We start from the raw sequence: 19,120 nt of genomic DNA, 5'->3' as shown, positions 1-19,120 counted from the left end.
TAATGGGAAAAGAAGGCAAATGATGCAGAGTGTACAAGCAGTACCTAGGGATCCTTGAAAGGTGTACATGTGTGTTTGGCCTTCTTTGTTTTTATTTCATTACAAGAGTAGATTAGCTGAAGTGGAACAATGGATTATGGATGGGTGGATAACATTTGGAGGCCAAGATATATCAGCAGCCTAGCTGCTACCGTTGTAAGTAGGGTGGAATAGGCAACTTGGCGTGGTAAGAAGGTAGCTCTAATCTCTTTCTGGTTTCAATAATGTTGAAATTCATCACAAGACGAGGAAGAAATAATGATATCTAAGGGGGTGTCAATGGTATCAGAAAATCCGATTTTGAATAAAATATTTATAATCGAATTAAATTTGAATATGCTATTTATTATTGAGGAATAATAAAAAAAAAAAAAGGAAAGAGAGAAGAGAGGAGAATGAAAGGGAAGGGATCAACGTAGACGAAGAGAGACAAGAGGGTGGAGAGTCAAAAGTATAGGCTGGCACTACTTAGCTCTTTATTTATAATACGGCGACTTAAATTAAAGACAGTAAAATTACGTAAGTTCCGCCTACCACCAACTAAGGTAATCCCATCACTATTAAAACCTCTTACAAAAAAAAAAAAAATCACTATTCAAACCATTTAACAAATCGAATAGATTTTAGATATGACCTGATTTGCATGGTGTTTGGAAGCGTGGGCGTTTTTTGGAATCGATTTTCAAGAAAAAACATTCATTACTATTAAAACCTCTTAAAAAAAATCACTATTCAAACCATTTAACAAATCGAATAGATTTTAGATATGACCTGATTTGCATGGTGTTTGGAAGCGTGGACGTTTTTTGGGATCGATTTTCAAGAAAAAACGTTCATCACTATTAAAACCTCTTAAAAAAAAATCACTATTCAAACCATTTAACAAATCGAATAGATTTTAGATATGACCTGATTTGCATGGTGTATGGAAGCGTGGGTGTTTTTTTGGATCGATTTTCAAGAAAAAACGTTCATGCTTCCAAGACTTTTATAAAAAAAACACTTCAGCCATGTATGCAGTGAGTAATACTATGTTGTTTGGTAAGGTGATTTTCATCACCGTTTTTCATGTATGTGCTGACAAGTAAGCACCACATAGGATACACATCAATCAACCATCGGGGGAAACGGTTTACCGATGCATGAAACGCCAAATTTTCGAGGTCCCAATTTTCGAGACATGCCCGATTTTTTAATAATCAGCTGAACCAAACAATGAGATATATGGGCGTTTGTTGAAATGCCTATGTGGATCCGACATGGCACTATTTTTTTGAAAAACGGCCATGGTTCCAAACATCCCCTTGGTTTGATAAATATTCAAATTCGATCAATTATATAATTCATATATATATATATATAATATTTAAATATTTAGGTAATTCATATATATAAATATTTAAATAATATAAATAATTATAGGTAAATATACTTTATATAAATAAATTATTTATATTATAGGATTTTTGGCTCTAAAAATCCTTAAACTTTGCAAAAATGCCACTTTCAACCCTAAAGAATTTAAAGAGCTATTTTTAGAGGTGTAAATCGGGTCGTGCCGCAACCCGGCACAATTGTATGGGCCGATGGACCGTGTCGGGCTTGGGATTTCAGGTCAGCGGGTCGGGCTGGCACTGCCCGCACTATATATATATATATAATAAACAAATTTTTCAATTTTATTTAATTATTGTATATATAAGCAATTGTATACATCAAAATTCATATAAAATTAAAATTTTAAGTTTTGTTTTCAGTTTTTTAAAATAAATAACTTTGGCCCAAGGCTCGGCCCATAGACCAGCTTGGCCCGACCCGGCACAGGCCCGTGCGAGCTCGAGCCATGGGTCGAGCCAACCCCCTAAAATATCCCAGGGGAGGGAGGAATAGCCCGCGGGTCGAGCACGACCCATTTTACACCTCTAGCTATTTTAGACCCTAAACTTTGGAGAAAAGGCTAACCATAGGCAAAAAGACAGTATTTGAAACAACGCTGATAGATCCGTTAAATAATGAATAAAATAATAAAAAGCATTTCTTACATCTTCTTCGCCTTCATTTTCTTCTTCTACCCTTATTAGGAATGGCAACGGGGCGAGGTGGGGCCCGGTTTTGCTTGCCCTATACTTGACCCCAAATTGAAATTCACTACCTTGAATCCCAATGGGGCTAAAAATCTTAACCCCATCCCCGTCCCCACAAGGAACAAGGATCCTCGACTTTGCCCTACCCCACCCTGGTCATTCTTACTTGTATCTTTATAAATTTATTTATTTTTATTTTTTTGAAACCTACCTAAAACTATTTTATATTATATAATATAATATAGTATAATATAATATAATATACATTAACATATATTAACAATTTTTATATGTATTATGTTATATAATATAGTCGGGGTGGTGGGATGCACAAATACCATCCCCGACCCCAGAGTTTTGGGTTTTCCCTGAACCCTGACCAATGGCCAAAAAACCCGCCCCGACTGATGCGAGGCCATCTCTAACCCTCATTACCGCAACAACGTTGGTAGTAGCTATGGAATCAGAAGAAATCGTCGGCGTTAACACCTTTTGCTTTTCTCCATCGATTTAGCAAAGTAGAAAGCACACTAGGGACACAAGTAGAACTAAACCCTGAATGAGAATCCCAGAATTACGCTAGTTCGCCCATGCTACTTTTGGGACAATGGAGGTAGCACAAGCCCTTGCACCTCCTCATTCTGTCCAAATGGTACCCGTTCCGATGACCTAAAGAAGGGTATTCGAGGAAGGCATTCCTTGTGTATAATCTCATCGCAAAGCCCAGGATTCCAAGAAGAGGAGGAGGTGCCAAAGCGGGACAATGTGGGTGTGATTGGAATGACGCCGGTGAGGTTATTCTAGGAAACATTGAAGACTAGGAGGGAGGTCAGGTTAAGCAGAGGGATAGCGCCACCTAACCGGTTGCCATAGAGCAATCAAACCAGAGAGGATTAGGATTATGAGGTTGTTGTAGGAGAGATCCAAGGTGCGAAGGCGATGGAGAGATGAGAATGAGGTGGGATGAGACCCAAGAAGTTATGGTCGAGAAAGAGGGTTTTGAGACTGACAAGTCCCAGAGGTCGGGAATCAGGCCAGTGAGGGAGTTGTTCTACAAGCTGAGGATTTTGAGTTGGTCAAGGCGAGCCAATGTGTTGGGAGCAAAGACACTGGCAATACCAAAACCTTAGAGAACGAGGCACACCACTTTACCATCTATCGTTCGGGTATGTCCAAATTTCTAGTGGGTGGTTAAGGGGAAGGAAAGAGTATGGGAGGAGGAGGAAGAGGAAGAAGAAGTGAGAGGGAGAGAGATGGGAATCTCAAAGTGGAACCCACTTATATATTTTTTTCAATATTTATTAATTTTATATATTTAAATATTTTTATTTTATTCTTGTGTGAGATTTAGCATGAAGTGGAACCCACTTGCAATTTATCAACTTTTTTACTTGAATAGTATCACATCAGCAATTTTTATTATTTTGTTCGTAATTTAACAAATTTGTCAACATTATTTCAAGCGCCATCTGTTTTTGCCTACGGTTGGCCTTTTTTCCAAAGTCTAGGGTCAAAATGGCCCTTTAAATTCTTTAAGGTCGAAATTGGCCTTTTCACAATTGAATCTTTAATGTTGTCTAAGAGAAGGGTATTTTAAGTATTTGTCAAAACCCAGGGATAGTTTAAGCATTTAACCCTAACAAATATTTATACAGAATGCATCAAGTACCCTTGATGATGATGGTATACACTTACAATCAAGTAATAATACATAATTAAGGGGATCTAAAACCATGGTTTTTTAAATATTGGATTTGGGTATTTGTATGCGTCCAAGTATTCCAAAAGATCCGGTACATGCCAAACAGAAATATGGGGGCATTACAAAAGCACAGAAACTTGGTAGAATAGGTCCAAAAGGCACAAGATGGAAAATGTAGAATGCCACTAACATGGTTTTATTAATGAAATTTTTCATAAAACTTTTGTTTCATCTATAGTAATCAAAACAAAAATCCCAAAAGTTTCAGGTGGATTTGTTTTAGATGAATCATTCTTGAAATTCTGGGGTTTCATCATATATTTCGTTTTAAATTCTAGGTTTCTGTATAGAACCTATAAAATAAATAAAATGCCTGCAAAAGTGGTAAATAATAAGATCATTATCACCACCATCCAAGCCTTATCCCATCTACCTCGTCGTACTAGAGAACTCACCAGGCAGCCCGACTAGCAAATCTACTCTCTTAGGAAATACTAGGAGAGTAACAGCTAATATTCTTCTAAAAGGCAAGCAAAGGTATTTTGGAGGTTTGTGGTATATTAACAAACCATGAGATTAGTGGCTAAAGCAAAGGTATTTTGCCTGAATGAGAAGCTAAGTGTGTAGAAAGGCATTCGTTGCACGTCTCATGTGGCTTCAAATTACAAATTACATGGCTCAAGTGTTCAGATTTCAGAGTCGAGGTGATGGCTTAACTGCTTCTGCAACCTTTTGGTAGTTATATACACCAATTCCCCGTTTCTTTCCCAAGCGACCAGCATCAACGTATTGCACAAGAAGTGGACAGGGAATGTACTTGGTGTCCCCCAGGCCAGCATGAAGAACCTTCAGTATCGACAGGCAGACATCCAATCCAATAAAATCTGCAAGCTCTAGAGGACCCATGGGATGGTTTGTGCCCAGCTTCATCCCTGTATCAATGTCCTCCTTCGTTGCCACCCCAGTATAGAGAGCAAAAAATGCTTCATTTATCATGGGCATAAGGATCCGGTTTACAATGAATCCAGGGTAATCTTGAGAGCATATTACTGTCTTGCCAAGCCTGCAACCAACAGCAATGTAAACTGTTCAGTAAACAGAAGGCCAAAGTAGAAGCACCATGCTTGAACACTTCCTGACAATGCTTAATAATTGAAAACAGAACATTGGTGTGGAGAAAAGAATGTTTCAACCATAGCACTCACCTCTCCGCCAAGGATTTTATTGTCACAAATGTCTCGTCTGAGGTGTCTGCACCTCTTACAATCTCAACTAATTTCATAATAGGTGGCGGATTCATAAAATGCATCCCAATCACCTGCCAATATGAAACATGTCTTTCAATTAGAATTTTAATGAGCATGAGTACTATAGAAAATTAAATATGCCCTCATTATAAATACATTTTTTATCATTAATATGCCCTCGTTATACATGAATTCATGCAACTGAGATTTTAGAACCCATCAAAGTTTCTAAAAATGATCAATAGACAGATGACTAAGAATAAGAAAAAAACAGTAATAAAAGTAGAGTACATGCACAAGGGGGAAATAGAATTCAGTTCTGCATGTTCATCCAAGGTTGGTAGAGTAATTTTTCCCAAATCATTTTTTAGGAAAGGTTGTACTAAAGAAGTGTATAAAAAGATATAGGGGCAGACCAAATGGAAATGCGTTGAATTAGTGAGAAATGATTAGAAGGCCCATGATTTAACAATAGATATGGCACTGAACAAAGTGTTGGACAGTGTCACAAACTAGAATAGTGAAACAGGATTCATGTAGGCAACTCCATACAGTTGGGGCAAGGCTTAGTTGAGTTTTGTACTAAAAAAGGATACAAGGCCTTGAAAGCAAACCAAGAGCTGAACCAGGCTTCCATTGCCATAAGGAAAGGGCAAGAATCCCACCACGCAAAAGGTTGCATACAATAACTCAATAGACAACATAGACTTTCATTAAATTTCATTTCTCTCCACACCCTCTCTAGCAAGATCATCTGCCATCAACTTAGCCAAAATCTGAACTCAGTAGAGTGAATCCAGCCTAGCTGCCAAGTATCTTGCCTCTCTACATATCTAAAGAATCATCTCTTATTCATCGAATGACAATATGAGGTTCCTTATTATGGATGATCATTGTCTCAATACCCAGAGAGCAAGACGCTCTGAGGGCCTGGAGCAAGGAGAGAAGCTAATCCTCATCATATCCTCTAAAAAATCAGTTGTTTTATAAAGATAAAAAGAAAAAAGATGTCCACAATAGGGTGTAAATGAGTAATTGCATCCTCATCTGCAAACAAAATAAAAATTAGAAAGGTATAGACCTGTCACCATACAAAAAGACAGTTCACTGTCACCAGATCTCCTATACGGCTATACCCATGGCACACGAGTGAGGAAGCAACTTCTGCCACCTCTAAAATCTAGTCCAATACCATAAGGATCTAGGTTTCCAAACGAGAACCTGTCAAAGTTGAGCTTAACTGCAGACTCAAGACAGAGGGACCCCTTAGGTACACGTACAACTCTAGTAGGGCAGGAATGAGCAATTAACTTAGTAATCTCTCAGTACAAAATACACCAAGATCATCAACATCAAAAAAATATAAATATAAAAAAAAAAAAAAAAAAAACATCTTATGAATGACTCTTTCTTTTGACCTTCTCGTGAATGACCATAATAGATAAAGAGCAGCCCAATGCACAAGGCTCCCGCGAATGCAGGGTCTGGGGAAGGATAGATGTATGCAGCCTTACCCCTGCACATACAGGAGGCTGTCTCCAAGATTTGAACCCTGGTCACCCAGGTCGCAATGGAGCAACCCAACCATCACGCCAATGACCGTAATGGATATCACTTCTTTTTCTTTGCGCTTACAATTAAAAAAAAAGATCCTTTTGCAAAGAAAATATGAACCATCATCATGTGGCAATATTCCACTATTGATCATCATACTGATAACATTTATGGCCAAACAAAATTTCAGGGCATAACCTTCACAACTTTAATTAGTACTCTCCCAGAAGAGAAGGAATTGGAGATAAGGTTGGGCATCATAGAGGGATATAACAGTATAACACAAGAAGTTTAAATACTTTTCCATGTGGTCCATAAGTACCTAAGCAAAAGTACAATGCTAGACAGCATCACAAGTGAACTTTATGAACCTAAAAGAGGATGTTAAAGAGAGCTAGAGGAAGGATCAAGGGATGAGCTTGTAATTATATATCAACAATTCCCCACAGAATAAAGAGATAGCTACTAAAACATAAATTCAGAATAGACAGTAAGGATCAGCATATATTCTCCCACATAGTCCTGAAATCTGAAGATTGGATTCCCATCCAGGCATCTTATTCTCTGGGTTCCCTGCTCAGCTAATGATCTCTCAGATAATCTTTCTAAAGAAATTAATAGAGGGATATGTATCGTGAACTAGGTTTTGAGATTATGCTGTAGTTTGTTACTTGGCTTAAGTCCCCCCCCCCCCCAGAGGCTTAGAATGCTCTATGTCAAAGGGGCCTGGGTTTCTTCTGTAAGTCTATGTTGTTGCTTTGTTCATTGGCTTAGCCTCTTTTTCATGTTGGCTTGTCATCGAACTTCTTTTCAAATCTCTATTGCATCAATAAAGTTCCCCTTTATCTATTAAAAAAATTAAAAAAAAAAAGAATAGAAGGAAAGTTCAGAAATCAAAAGATAGAAGGGAAAAATTAGGGCCACTGCTTGATACAATGGCAAAATCTCAGGCTGCCAAGAATGAGAATGCAAGTTAGAGTCTGAGAACAGCCACTTTGTGTCAAGATTCTAGAGGCTAGGCCCATATACAATCCAAACCTTCCAAGACCCTGGATAGCCAGAACCAGCATCAGGTAATGGCCTGTCTTAGAAAAACTGCAAAGTTATCATTAGGTTAAAAGCAAAACCTGGTTCGGGCGGTTAGTCACTGAAGCCAGACGAGTGATGGAGATGGAACTTGTATTAGAAGCCAAAACGGCAGAAACTTTTGCAATCTTATCTAGATCAGAAAATAATTTCTTCTTTATGTCCTCGGATTCTACAATTGCTTCAATGATAACATCTGCAGAATGAAACTCTTCCAAATTTGAAGCATATCTCAGACGCCTCAGAGCATCATTGCCCACTTCCTGTTAAGCAAAGAGAAGAAAAATCAGTACAAAAGAGATGTTCTTATCAATAAAAGAAATTATTTATAATCAGTATAAAAGAGCTCTATATTAATAATTTGCAAACAATTGCATCAGGTGAATCCCAAGATACCAATGTGTCTCAACAAACTACTGCTAATGTATGGCATTGAGGACCATGTAGTTAAATGTGAAATAACATATGAGAACAAGAAGCAGAGCTAATTAACATTATATGGTTTTTACCATGAACTTAATTATATTGGGCCTATATAAATGACTTAATCTTGCAGATTTCCACAGAACATTAGTGTGATTGCACCTTGATAGGAAAGTAATTGTCCATGAGAGAAAAAAAATGGCTAAAGAGATTTTTCATAAAAAAGTCAACTCAGGTAAGCTAGTTGGTCTGGGGACTTGGGAAAATCTTTGTTAGAACCTAATCATCTATGCAATCATAGGGGTGTATAGGAAGAGAGGAATAACCAAGTTTCTTAAGGAAAGAATGCATCTTTTGAAGCCATAAGAGGTCAATTTCTGTTCTTTGTAAATTCTTAGTAGCAATTGAGAAGTTAAAGTATTTGTATGTTTTACAAATTTGCATAGAAATCCAGTGAAGATTCTAAATTTATAACCCATCCTTAGGAGGCCGCAACTTCCACCAATGTGGACAGCCTTCAATGAACTATAATGGAATTGCTCGTGGAAATCTAGGTCCAGCAAGTATCAGAGGAATCTTCTCTAACAATAGAGGTGCAACCATTTGTAGGAGGGGTAAGGCACAGTTAGGGAATGGTCTCTTTGAAAGACAGAGAGAGGCCTGTGAGTAGGGAATGAGTTTTTGGATCAAGGATGTGAAAATGGGGGAATTGGAGAGAGCAAGAGTACTCGGGAGTGCTAGGTAACAAATGCCAAGGATTGGATGATTTTCAATACGAAGAGGACCTCTATTTATGCGGGAAGTCCCGAGATCCTAAAAGGTAGGAGATAAGGGTATTTGCATGTTATAGGCCCGTGCATAGGATCTCGTCACGGGTCGGTCCACCGGGAGAGACTCCTGTCTTCCCTTGCCCTTGCCCTTGCGTACAGAACCTATTGTGGCAATCGTGTGGGTGATTTGTCCAAGAGATCACCCGAACTCTCCTAATGGGTGATTTGTCCAAGAGACCACCCGAACTCTCCTCACTCTTTTCTTGACTGGAAAACTGAATCCTTTATTTCAATTCGTGGCTCCTTAAATAGGAGATTACAGAAGGAAATTCCTAATTAAACTCAAACTCCAACTTGAACTCAAACTCCTAATTACCTACTCCTAATAGTAACACAACTCTTACTTAAGATAAGATAAGGATAAGATAAGATAAGGGATAGGGAATGGTGTAGCTGGCGGCGAGTTGGTGGGCAGAGCTGATGTGGTAAGAAGCGTGTGGGCCCACCCTGATGAGCTGTCATGTGGGCCCCGTCCTACTGCTGCTGCCGGCCGGTGCGCGCGTCTTGCAGTGCTGCTGCCGTGAGGAGCGTGCTGCTGTCGTGCGGTGCATGCTGCTGCCGTGCGGAGCGTGCCTATGCGTGCGCTGTCGGGTGGTGTGTCCATAACATTACACCCCTCCCGGACTACGAGCTTGTCCTCAAGCTCGAATTGGGTGTCGAAAACACCCTCAAAGGAATCCTGGATGGCTTTGCCCTCCTGGATCGGGTTCCCATGGAGGGGGCTCATCCTCATCTTCCTCTTGTTTCACTAGGAGGCAAAAAAGTCTCTTGCACCTGTGCCCTGCTGAGTAGAGTTCATCACAATTAAAACATTGCCCCCTCGCCCTGCGTTCTGCCATCTCAGCCCTGGATAAGTGCTTAATAGGGGGTGTACCGCCGCTACTCCCCACACTGGATGCTGATCTGGAATTGGTGCTCGTCTGTGGCTTCCGTTCTAGGCTGGCTGCCGGATAAGGAGCCATTCCGAGTGGTTCCCTGTTGGCTGCCAGCGAAGACCCTCCTCCAGTAGGCTTCGGGTTTGTCCAAGCCGCTGCTGGGCATCCCATGCTGAACGGCCCTCGGCTAATCTGCAGCTTGCGCTCGAAGGCTCGGGCCAAATTCATTGCCGTGACCAGGTTAGGCAGGCTCTGCATCTCTACATCAACTCTCAGGGGTTTGGCTAGACCAGCTGTGAACATATCCACCTGTTGGTCTGGGCGTACTGAAGAGGCCCTGGCGAAAAGGGTCTGGAACTGCCGCTGATACTCTGCTACGGTACCGGTCTGCTTGAGATTAATGAGTTCCCCCAAGGGGTTGCTTGTTAGTGGAGGTCCGAACCGAAGGAGGCAGTACGACTTGAACTGCCCCCAACTAAGACCTGGTTCCTCCTGCTCCACTCGGTAGAACCAGAGTTGCGCTTCTTCGGTCAGGTGGAACGCGGCCAGGCTGACCTTGTCTCTGTCATCGGTGCGCTGGTTGCAGAAGAACTGTTCACAGCGGTGCAACCATCCCAGTGGGTCTCCCGCGCCGTTGTAGGACGGAAATTCTAGCAGTCGGGGTGGCCGTCTGATGTTCGCCAGGCATTTCTGCCCAGCCCGGTCTGTGGCTGTTGTTGGTGGCGGTTCCTTCTGAGTTTCTTTCCCTATTGGCTAAGAATGTCTCCAGCAAGCGTCGAAGCTCCCGGACATCATCCTTGACCTCACATACCTCCATGCTGGTCTCTGCAAGTTTGTGTTCCAATTCGTGGACATTGGAAGACAGTTGCTCCATATCGCCCATGACGTTTGGCTCTGATACCAAATGTTATGGGCCCGCACGTAGGATCTCGTCACGGGTCGGTCCACCGGGAGAGACTCCTATCTTCCCTTGCCCTTGCCCTTGCGTACAGACCCTATTGTGGCAATCGCGTGGGTGATTTGTCCAAGAGATCACCCGAACTCTCCTAATGGGTGATTTGTCCAAGAGACCACCCGAACTCTCCTCACTCTTTTCTTGACTGGAAAACTAAATCCTTTATTTCAATTCGTGGCTCCTTAAATAGGAGATTATAGAAGGAAATTCCTAATTAAACTCAAACTCCAACTTGAACTCAAACTCCTAATTACCTACTCCTAATAGTAACACAACTCTTACTTAAGATAAGATAAGGATAAGATAAGATAAGGGATAGGGAATGGTGTAGCTGGCGGCGAGTTGGCGAGCAGAGCTGATGTGGTAAGAAGCGTGTTGGCCCACCCTGATGAGCTGTCATGTGGGCCCCGCCCTACTGCTGCAGCCAGCTGGTGCGCGCGTCTCGCAGTGCTGCTGCCATGAGGAGCGTGCTGCTGTCGTGCGGTGCGTGCTGCTGTCGTGCGGAGCGTACTGCTGCCTAGTGCTGCTGCCTATGTGTGCGCCGCAGTGCGCTGCTGGGTGGTGTGTCCATAACATCACACCGTATCGGGAAAGGGAATATTGGATCTGCTATCAATTATTAAGTGCGCTACTGGGGTTTCGCACGTGTCTCATGAGGATCTTCCCGAGGATTACCTTTCCTTCTCCTCAAGATTCCTCATTACTCGCATATGCTACTACCTTTTACGCAGTTTAACTTAATTGACATGGCAGTAGTGACGTCATCGCTTGGCAAGCGCCGCTTTGCGGACTCCACGTGGCGCTTCGTCATGTCTTTTACTGCCATAGGTTTCACATGCCTTCAGGTGCACGTGGGCTTCGCCATGGGTTCGGCCTAGGTTTCTCTTCATCTGGGTTACAAGTGGGTTTATAAGCCGTTGGTTTATCACAAACCTTGGTGGGTGTGGGTTTATTGCACGCTCAAGTAGGCTTGAGGCCCTTGGACAGGTTCGATCAAGGTTTCTTTTGGTTTGGGTGCTGAGTAGGCCCGGTGGACCACAGGTTTATCGCGGTTTTGCGTTACGCGTTGTGAGTTCATCGCAGGGTTGATAGTGTGTTGCGGGTTCATCGCAGCGTGGGGATTGACTGTGGGTTGTTCGTACACAACTTTACGGTGTTAATCTTGATGCTTGATGTTCTCTGAGGGTCTGAGCAAGCACTATGTACCTACACCTTTTAGGCTTACAGTGCCCCAATTGGGGATGCAGATGCAAGAAAAGCTGAAGTAGAAACCCTGCTTACAGGTTCAAAATGTGAATGAAGCAAAGTAAGGGCCATGGATATTAGCAGTTTAGCACATTACCTGAATGGGCGGGCACCTTCACATGAGCTGTAATGGGTCCCAAGGGATATGAGTGGTTGCTAATAATCTAGCTAGGGTGTAGGAAGGATATTTTTGCATGCTTGCAGCAGTGTTGCATGGACTCCCCAACTCAATGAACTGTCCATGTCAAACACACGTCAGATTCTGATTCAGTCATGAAATGTACTTTGTCTCTTCACTTATTTGACATAAATGAACAGTTAATGTACTCAATAAATGTTATTTTCCCATAATGTTATTAACTAAGATAAACTCTCCTAGACCTTCTCCCATAGGTACAAAATGTCAGAATTCTTAAGAATATGAGCAATTTTAAAAGTTCATAATTTTCTAAAGTCATGTCTGTGAGCCTTTGTTTTGTTGTCATGCCAAGTCAAACTCCCAAACACTTATAAGATTCTAATTCCTTGTCCATGCAACACTGGTAGGCAGCTGTTTAACTGTCTATTTTTTGCCATAGAAGATAGGGCTGTTAGCAATCATTTTTGTTTCCAGATGTACATCTTTTGTTATTATTATTTCAATCACTACAGTTACCTTTTTCCAAGAGTAATAATGTTAACTCACACACTGCCACATTATAAGCCATAAAATATCACTTAAGGCACCTCAGTGCAAGGCAAATCATGTAGGACTATTCATATTGAGGACCTTGTGCAAAGAGGCATTGACATGACACAACCTTCTTAGTTTTCATTTTAATAGTTTGACATTCAGTAATCTTGAATTCGATGTGAGACATCTTCAGTACTGTTCCATTTTATCTGTAAAACATGGATTAAGGAGAAAGAGAGAAACTTATAAATCTGTACAAAGATGAGATGGTATTCCATTTGAATTTTTTATCATAGAATTCAACTTTATAAATGAATTTCATTATGACTTTGATAATTTGACATTTAACATTATCCACCTTAAAAATCTATCCATGAATATGCAACTTGAAAATTGTTAAAAGTCTGTTAATATTTTAAGTTTAGTACTGCAGGGGTACTATTTTACTTTCTCCCTCTTTTATTTTGTTTTATGTCACCCTAGTATAAATACAAAAATCTGGCGTTGCCAGCTTATTTTTTGGCTCTCAATCTCTTTTCTCTCCTCTCTCTCTTCTCTCTTCTCTCTTCCTTTCTTCTTCTCTTCTGAATAATATGGTATCAGAGCGGGACTATCAGATCTGAAAGGAGAGATCGAGCAAGCCTTTTTTCTGTCTTCTCTCTTCGCCAGCTACTGTTGCTTTACTGAATATCCAGAATACAGCATTGGACTGAAGTACCTTCTCTCCCTTCTTCTTTTTTCTTTTGTCTGGTCGTTACCAGGACAGAACCTGTAGTGGGTTCACTTGTTCGATGTGAGGTGATCAGCACCTCTTTTTTCCTTTTTTGCGGGATCGGCTGATCCCTGTGATGTATTGTAGGTTGGTGATGACCATTATATGCTGCGACAGCAGCCTTATGATGGGTTTGTAGGTCAGGAGATGACATGTATGTGCTATTGCTCAAAAATAAAAAAAAAAAAAAGAGATGACATGTGCTATTGCTCAAAAAATAAAGAGATGACATGTATGTGCTGCGACAACAACCCTCTGATTTATTGTAGGCCAGTGATGACCTGTTAGTGCCGTAACAGCAATTGATTTATTTCTTTGGTGATTGAAGAGCTGAGTTTCATAAAAAGGGGTGGTAGTCTCTAGTCTCCTGGTGCAAAGAATTTTTTTTAAGCAGTTATCCAGCGTGTGAAGGGGAAATTGTGTGGACTGAAGACAAAATTTAACAAAATTTATCTTTCTGGGTGTTAGACTGCACTATTTTAAGGTTTTTTGTGCCTACTTTGAGTGTGACCTGAAGTTGTTATCATGAGTGGTGAAGATTCTACAACATCTGGTGCTTCCTCAATGCAGAATGGAATGAGTGGGGGTATGGATTTATCCTTCCCTATGGCTGTCATACCCCTGGATGGCTTAAATTATTTAGAATGGTCGAAAGGAATCAGGTTATACATTACTGCAAGGGGAAAGATAGGATATATAAATGGGAGAATTAAAGAACCTAATTGTGGGAGTGTTGAGTATGACAGATGGAACCAAGAAAATAGCATGGTTATGTCCTGGCTTTTAGTGTCTATGCAACCTCAGTGGGAAGGAACTTTATGTGGGCTGAAACGGCTTATGAGATTTGGAAACAAGCAAAGTCAACCTATTCTGAACTGCATCACTATGCAAAAATCTATCAATTACAAGCGGAATCATCCACTTATAAACAAGGGGAGAGGAGTCTTTTTGTGTACTATTCAGACTTGACCTCCATCTGGAAGGAGTTGGATCACTATCAGAATGTGGACTGGAAGTGTGATGAAGATGCAAAAGTGTACAAGTCCCTTGTTTCCCAGCAGCGAGTATTTGCATTTCTCCAAGGCTTGAACCTTGTGTATGAATCCAGGAGGTATATGCATTACTACAATCAGAGGAAAGTATAAGAAATTTGATGAATAATTCTGGGGGGGATGTAGTTGTGGTGGCAGCGAAAGGGGATGTTGCTACAGGTGGGGGAAATCTATTTAAGAAGGGGGACTTTCAAAAAAGGGTGGATGACAAAGACAAACTATGGTGCACCCATTGCCAGAAATCCCGACACACCCGTGATACATGTTGGGAACTTCATGGGAAGACAAAATGGGCTCAGGAATTGAGTAAGAAGCAAGGTTTAGATCTGAATAAGAAGTCAGGATAGGAAGGTCCAAGAAAGCTCACCATGGCAAACATGGCTACTCAGGAGAATCAGCCCCCTACTACTACTGTGACTCACACACACCTCTGATTCTAACCCTAGGGAGGATATTATTAATTCCTTCTGTGACCATTTAGAACTCTATGGTAAGGCAATTCATCAGATGGATGCTCCTCCTCCCTCAACTTCATTTGCATCTACATGAGGTAATTCTGCCACAGCTTTCCATGTATCATCTCATTCCCTTGACTCTCCTTGAATAATTGATTATGGAGCATCAAAACATATGACTAATAAGTCCAGTTACTTTCAGACCTATCACCTCCTCTCTAGAAGAGACAAGGTGAGGCTAGCTAATGGTTCATACTCTACCATAGCTAGTCAATGAACCATTTCTCTTCCCTTTGGCCTCACCCTAACTAATGTTTTACATGTTCCAAAATTCCCTATTAATTTGTTCTCTGTTAGTAGTATCACTAATTCTTTAAACTATTCAGTGACCTTTTTCCCTTCTTATTGTGTGATACAAGATTTGGCCTCGGGGAAGACGATTGGTAGAGGATGTACGGTGGATGGGCTCTACATGTTGGTGAATAAGGCTAGTCTTATAGTCACAAAGTCTAAGTGTCAGACTAGTAAGAATCAGGTCTATTTATGGCACAATCGTCTTGGTCATTTATCTTTTGAATCCTTAAAAATGGTGTTTCCAGAGTTGTTTAAGTTAGTGTCAGTGTCAGAGTTTACATGTCAAACTTGTCAATTGAGTAAGCATTGTAGAACTCATTTTTCTTTAAAGAATAATAAATCTGAATTTCCTTTCCATATTGTTCATCCTAATGTTTGGGGCCCTATTACTTTACCATCTGAGAGTGGCTACAAGTATTTTATTACCTTTATTGATGATTACTCCATATATACATGGGTGTACGTGTATCCCATGCGAACTAGGGACGAAGTACCAAAAATTATCCAAGATTTCCATCGAATGATCTTCACCCAATTTCAAACTAAAATCCAAGTTTTTCAATCCGATAATGCCAAAGAATATTTTCATAATGATCTTACGGAGTTCTTTGCTTCGCGTCGATCACTTCGCCGTAGCCCATGTGCTCGAACACCACAACAAAATGGTGTTGCTGAAAGAAAGAACCGACACCTTCTTGAAGTGGCCCAGGGGTTACTAATTTATATTAATGACCCAAAACACTTTTGGCTTGAGGTTGTCCTTTGTGCTACTTATCTCATTAATCATATGCCCTCTCACTGGTTAGAGTGCAAAGCCCCACATCAACTTCTTTTTCCTAAAGCTCCTTTTCTTTCTATTCCTCCTCGTGTGTTTGGTTGTCGTTGTTTTGTTCAATACCTGTCACCCACCCATGGAAAATTGGATCCTCGTGCTATTCCTTACATCTTCTTGGGGTACTCCACCACTAAGAAGGGATACCGGTGCTTTAATCCCGTCTCTCGGAGGTATTATGTTTCTATGGATGTCTCTTTCTTTGAGAGCGAGCCTTTCTTCCCTGTTTTTCCTCAGGGGGAGTGTAGGAATGAGGAAAAACCGAGTCAGCTCCCTCCTCTTCCTGATCCTCCTTCCTTTCATGTTTTCTTTCGTCATTACAAAGGCCAGCCATGTTCAAGAGCTGTGGAGCACCTAGAAGTTGTACCACCAATGCCATCAAACTCTCCGATGGTGGATCCTACCCAACCAGGTACCTTGGTTCCCATTGATGTTCCTGACCCTATTGCTATTGATACCTCTCTTGCTGATGACCTTGACCTTCATATTGTTCACCGGAAGGGTGTTAGGTCTTGCACCACTAAACATCCCATTTCCCATTTTGTTTCTTATGAGAACATTTCACCTTCCTTTCAGGCCTTTCTTTTTTCCATTGACAATGTTCCTATTCCTAAGAATGTGGCAGAAGCTTTGTTGGTGCTTGAATGGGCAGATGCTATGAAGGAAGAAATTAATGCTTTGCATAAAAATGGCACATGGGAATTGATAGATCTTCCTGAGGGGAAGGAACCAGTTGGAAGTAAATGGGTTTTCACAGTAAAACATAGGGTTGATGGAACAATGGAGCGGTATAAAGCTCGTTTAGTGCCAAAAGGGTTTACACAAGTGTATGGAGTGGATTATGTAGAAACTTTTGCACCTGTTGCTACGATGAACTCCATTAGAGTCTTTTTCTCTTTAGTTGCTAATCTTGATTTTGGACCTTCAAGATGCTTTTCTAAATAGTGACCTTGAAGAAGAAGTGTACATGGTACAACCCTCTGGTTTTCGAGCTCAAGGTAATGAACAAAAAGTGTGCAGGTTAAAAAAAAATCATTATATGGCCTAAAACAATCACTGAGAGCCTGGTTCAACAAGTTTCATGTAGCTGTTCAACAAAGACGATACAAGCAGTGTCAATCTGATCACACATTATTTTTGAAAAGAGGGGAAGGAAAAATTGTAGCCTTGATAGTATATGTTGATGATATAGTTATCACTGGTGATTGAAAAGATGAAATTCAAAAGTTGAAGAGATTTCTAGCTACCCAGTTTGAGGTGAAAGATCTAGGTCCTTTAAGGTAATTCCTTGGAATTGAAGTTGCCTGTTCACAAAAGGGTATCTTCATTTCCCAAAAAAAGTATCTCCTAAATCTGCTCCAAGATACAGGAGAATTGGGAGTGAAACCTATTGATTCTCCTATTGATCCTAATCACAAATTAGGTGACTGTCAAGGTGAATTCATAAGGATGTGAAACAATTTCAGAGGCTTGTAGGAAGATTGTTATATCTTTCTATGACCCGACTAAACATTGCTTATGTAGTGAGTGTTCTTAGCTAATTCATGCATGCCCCTATGACCACCCACCTTGAAGCAGCTAAAAGATTTCTCAGATATCTTATGAAGTTTCCAAAAGCACGAGCATTTGAAATTTGAAGTGTATATCAATGCAGATTGGGCAAGATCCCTGAGTGATAGGAAGTCTACCAACGGCTATTGTACCTTTGTGGGAGGGAACCTAGTTACCTGGAAAATCAAAAGGCAGAATGTGGTGGCTAGGTCTAATGTTGAAGCTGAATATAGGGCAATGTCTCATGGAGTGGCTGAAATTATGTGGCTAAAAAATTTGTTGAGTGAGTTGGGATGTATAGTTGATGGACCTATGACCCTATACTGTGATAACAAAGCAGCCATAACCATTGCTGCTAATCCAGTGCTGTATGATAGAACTAAACAATTCGAAGTCGACAAACATTTTATCAGAGAAAATGTTGTCAAAGGGGAAGTGTTTACCCTCTATGTCAGTTCTAAAGACCAACTTGCAGACATCTTCACAAAAGAGTTACATCACTTGTGGCATCATGATTTATGTAACAAGTTGGGCATGATTGACATCTATGTCCCAACTTGAGGAGGAGTGTAAAAAGTCTTTTAATATTTTAAGTTTATACCGTAGGGGTACTATTGTACTTTCTCCCTCTTTTATTTTGTTTTATGTAGCCCTAGTATAAATACAAAAAGCTGGCACCGCCGGTTTGATTTTTTGGCTCTCAATATCCTTTCTCTCCTCTCTCTCCTCTCTCCTCTCTCCTCTCTTCTCTCTTCTCTCTTCTTTCTTCTTCTCTTCTGAACATGTTCCAAATCCTATTTACATATCTTATTTTAAAAAATTACTAATTCTATTCATTCAATTGGCCTAGTTTCCTATTTTCAGACGGTTTAATGGTGGGAGGAAGAAATTAAGGTTACTGGGCCTTAAGCAAACTCATATTAACAACTCTCTAACGGTGTAGGATCACGAAAGTTGAAACAACAAAAGAGATGATCCATTGAATTAAAGAAGAAATCAAGAAATGTTGAAAGAGAAACAAAGAGAAAAGGTTTTACCCTGGAGAGGTGACCTTTAGAAACGAGACGTTGAATTGAAGCAGTGATGGTTTTGGTAGCTCGGCTGAGAGCAACGGGGTCGGAGTCGTGAAGCCAAACATCGATGCCGCGGACCGCAGCCAACTGGGCGATCCCTGACCCCATCTGTCCGCTACCGATTACCCCGATCACCTTCGTCTCTGCCATAGCAAGTAATCAAGAACAAGCACCACCAGGTCCTCCACGGCCACCACCGTTGTTATGGGAGATTAAGCTTTTGGTTTTATATTTTGTTTTTAGTAGCGTTGCAGGGACTGAGAAGTGAGAAGCCGTCTCGACCTATCTTCAACCAGGAAGAAAAATGTCCTACGCTTT

At 40.8% G+C, this 19,120-nt stretch overlaps 1 protein-coding gene across 1 annotated transcript; it reads right to left on the bottom strand.

Annotated features, from left to right (window-relative positions):
• Window positions 1-4,401: 4,401 nt before the first annotated feature.
• LOC104608192 (3-hydroxyacyl-CoA dehydrogenase family protein) lies at window positions 4,402-19,120 on the bottom strand. Its single transcript, XM_010274097.3, has 4 exons — window positions 18,767-19,120; window positions 7,754-7,975; window positions 5,031-5,143; window positions 4,402-4,888 (listed from the first exon to the last, which is right to left on the bottom strand). Exons 1-4 carry the CDS (start codon window positions 18,950-18,952, stop codon window positions 4,519-4,521), a joined length of 891 nt encoding a protein of 296 aa, XP_010272399.1. The 5' UTR covers window positions 18,953-19,120; the 3' UTR covers window positions 4,402-4,518.

The sequence above is a fragment of the Nelumbo nucifera genome, chromosome 1 (genome assembly GCF_055504915.1).
Source record: "Nelumbo nucifera cultivar China Antique chromosome 1, China Antique-T2T, whole genome shotgun sequence".
Taxonomy (NCBI): domain Eukaryota; kingdom Viridiplantae; phylum Streptophyta; class Magnoliopsida; order Proteales; family Nelumbonaceae; genus Nelumbo; species Nelumbo nucifera.
The sequence above is the reverse complement of the archived record's forward strand: the minus strand, read 5'-3'. Positions and strand labels throughout refer to the sequence as shown.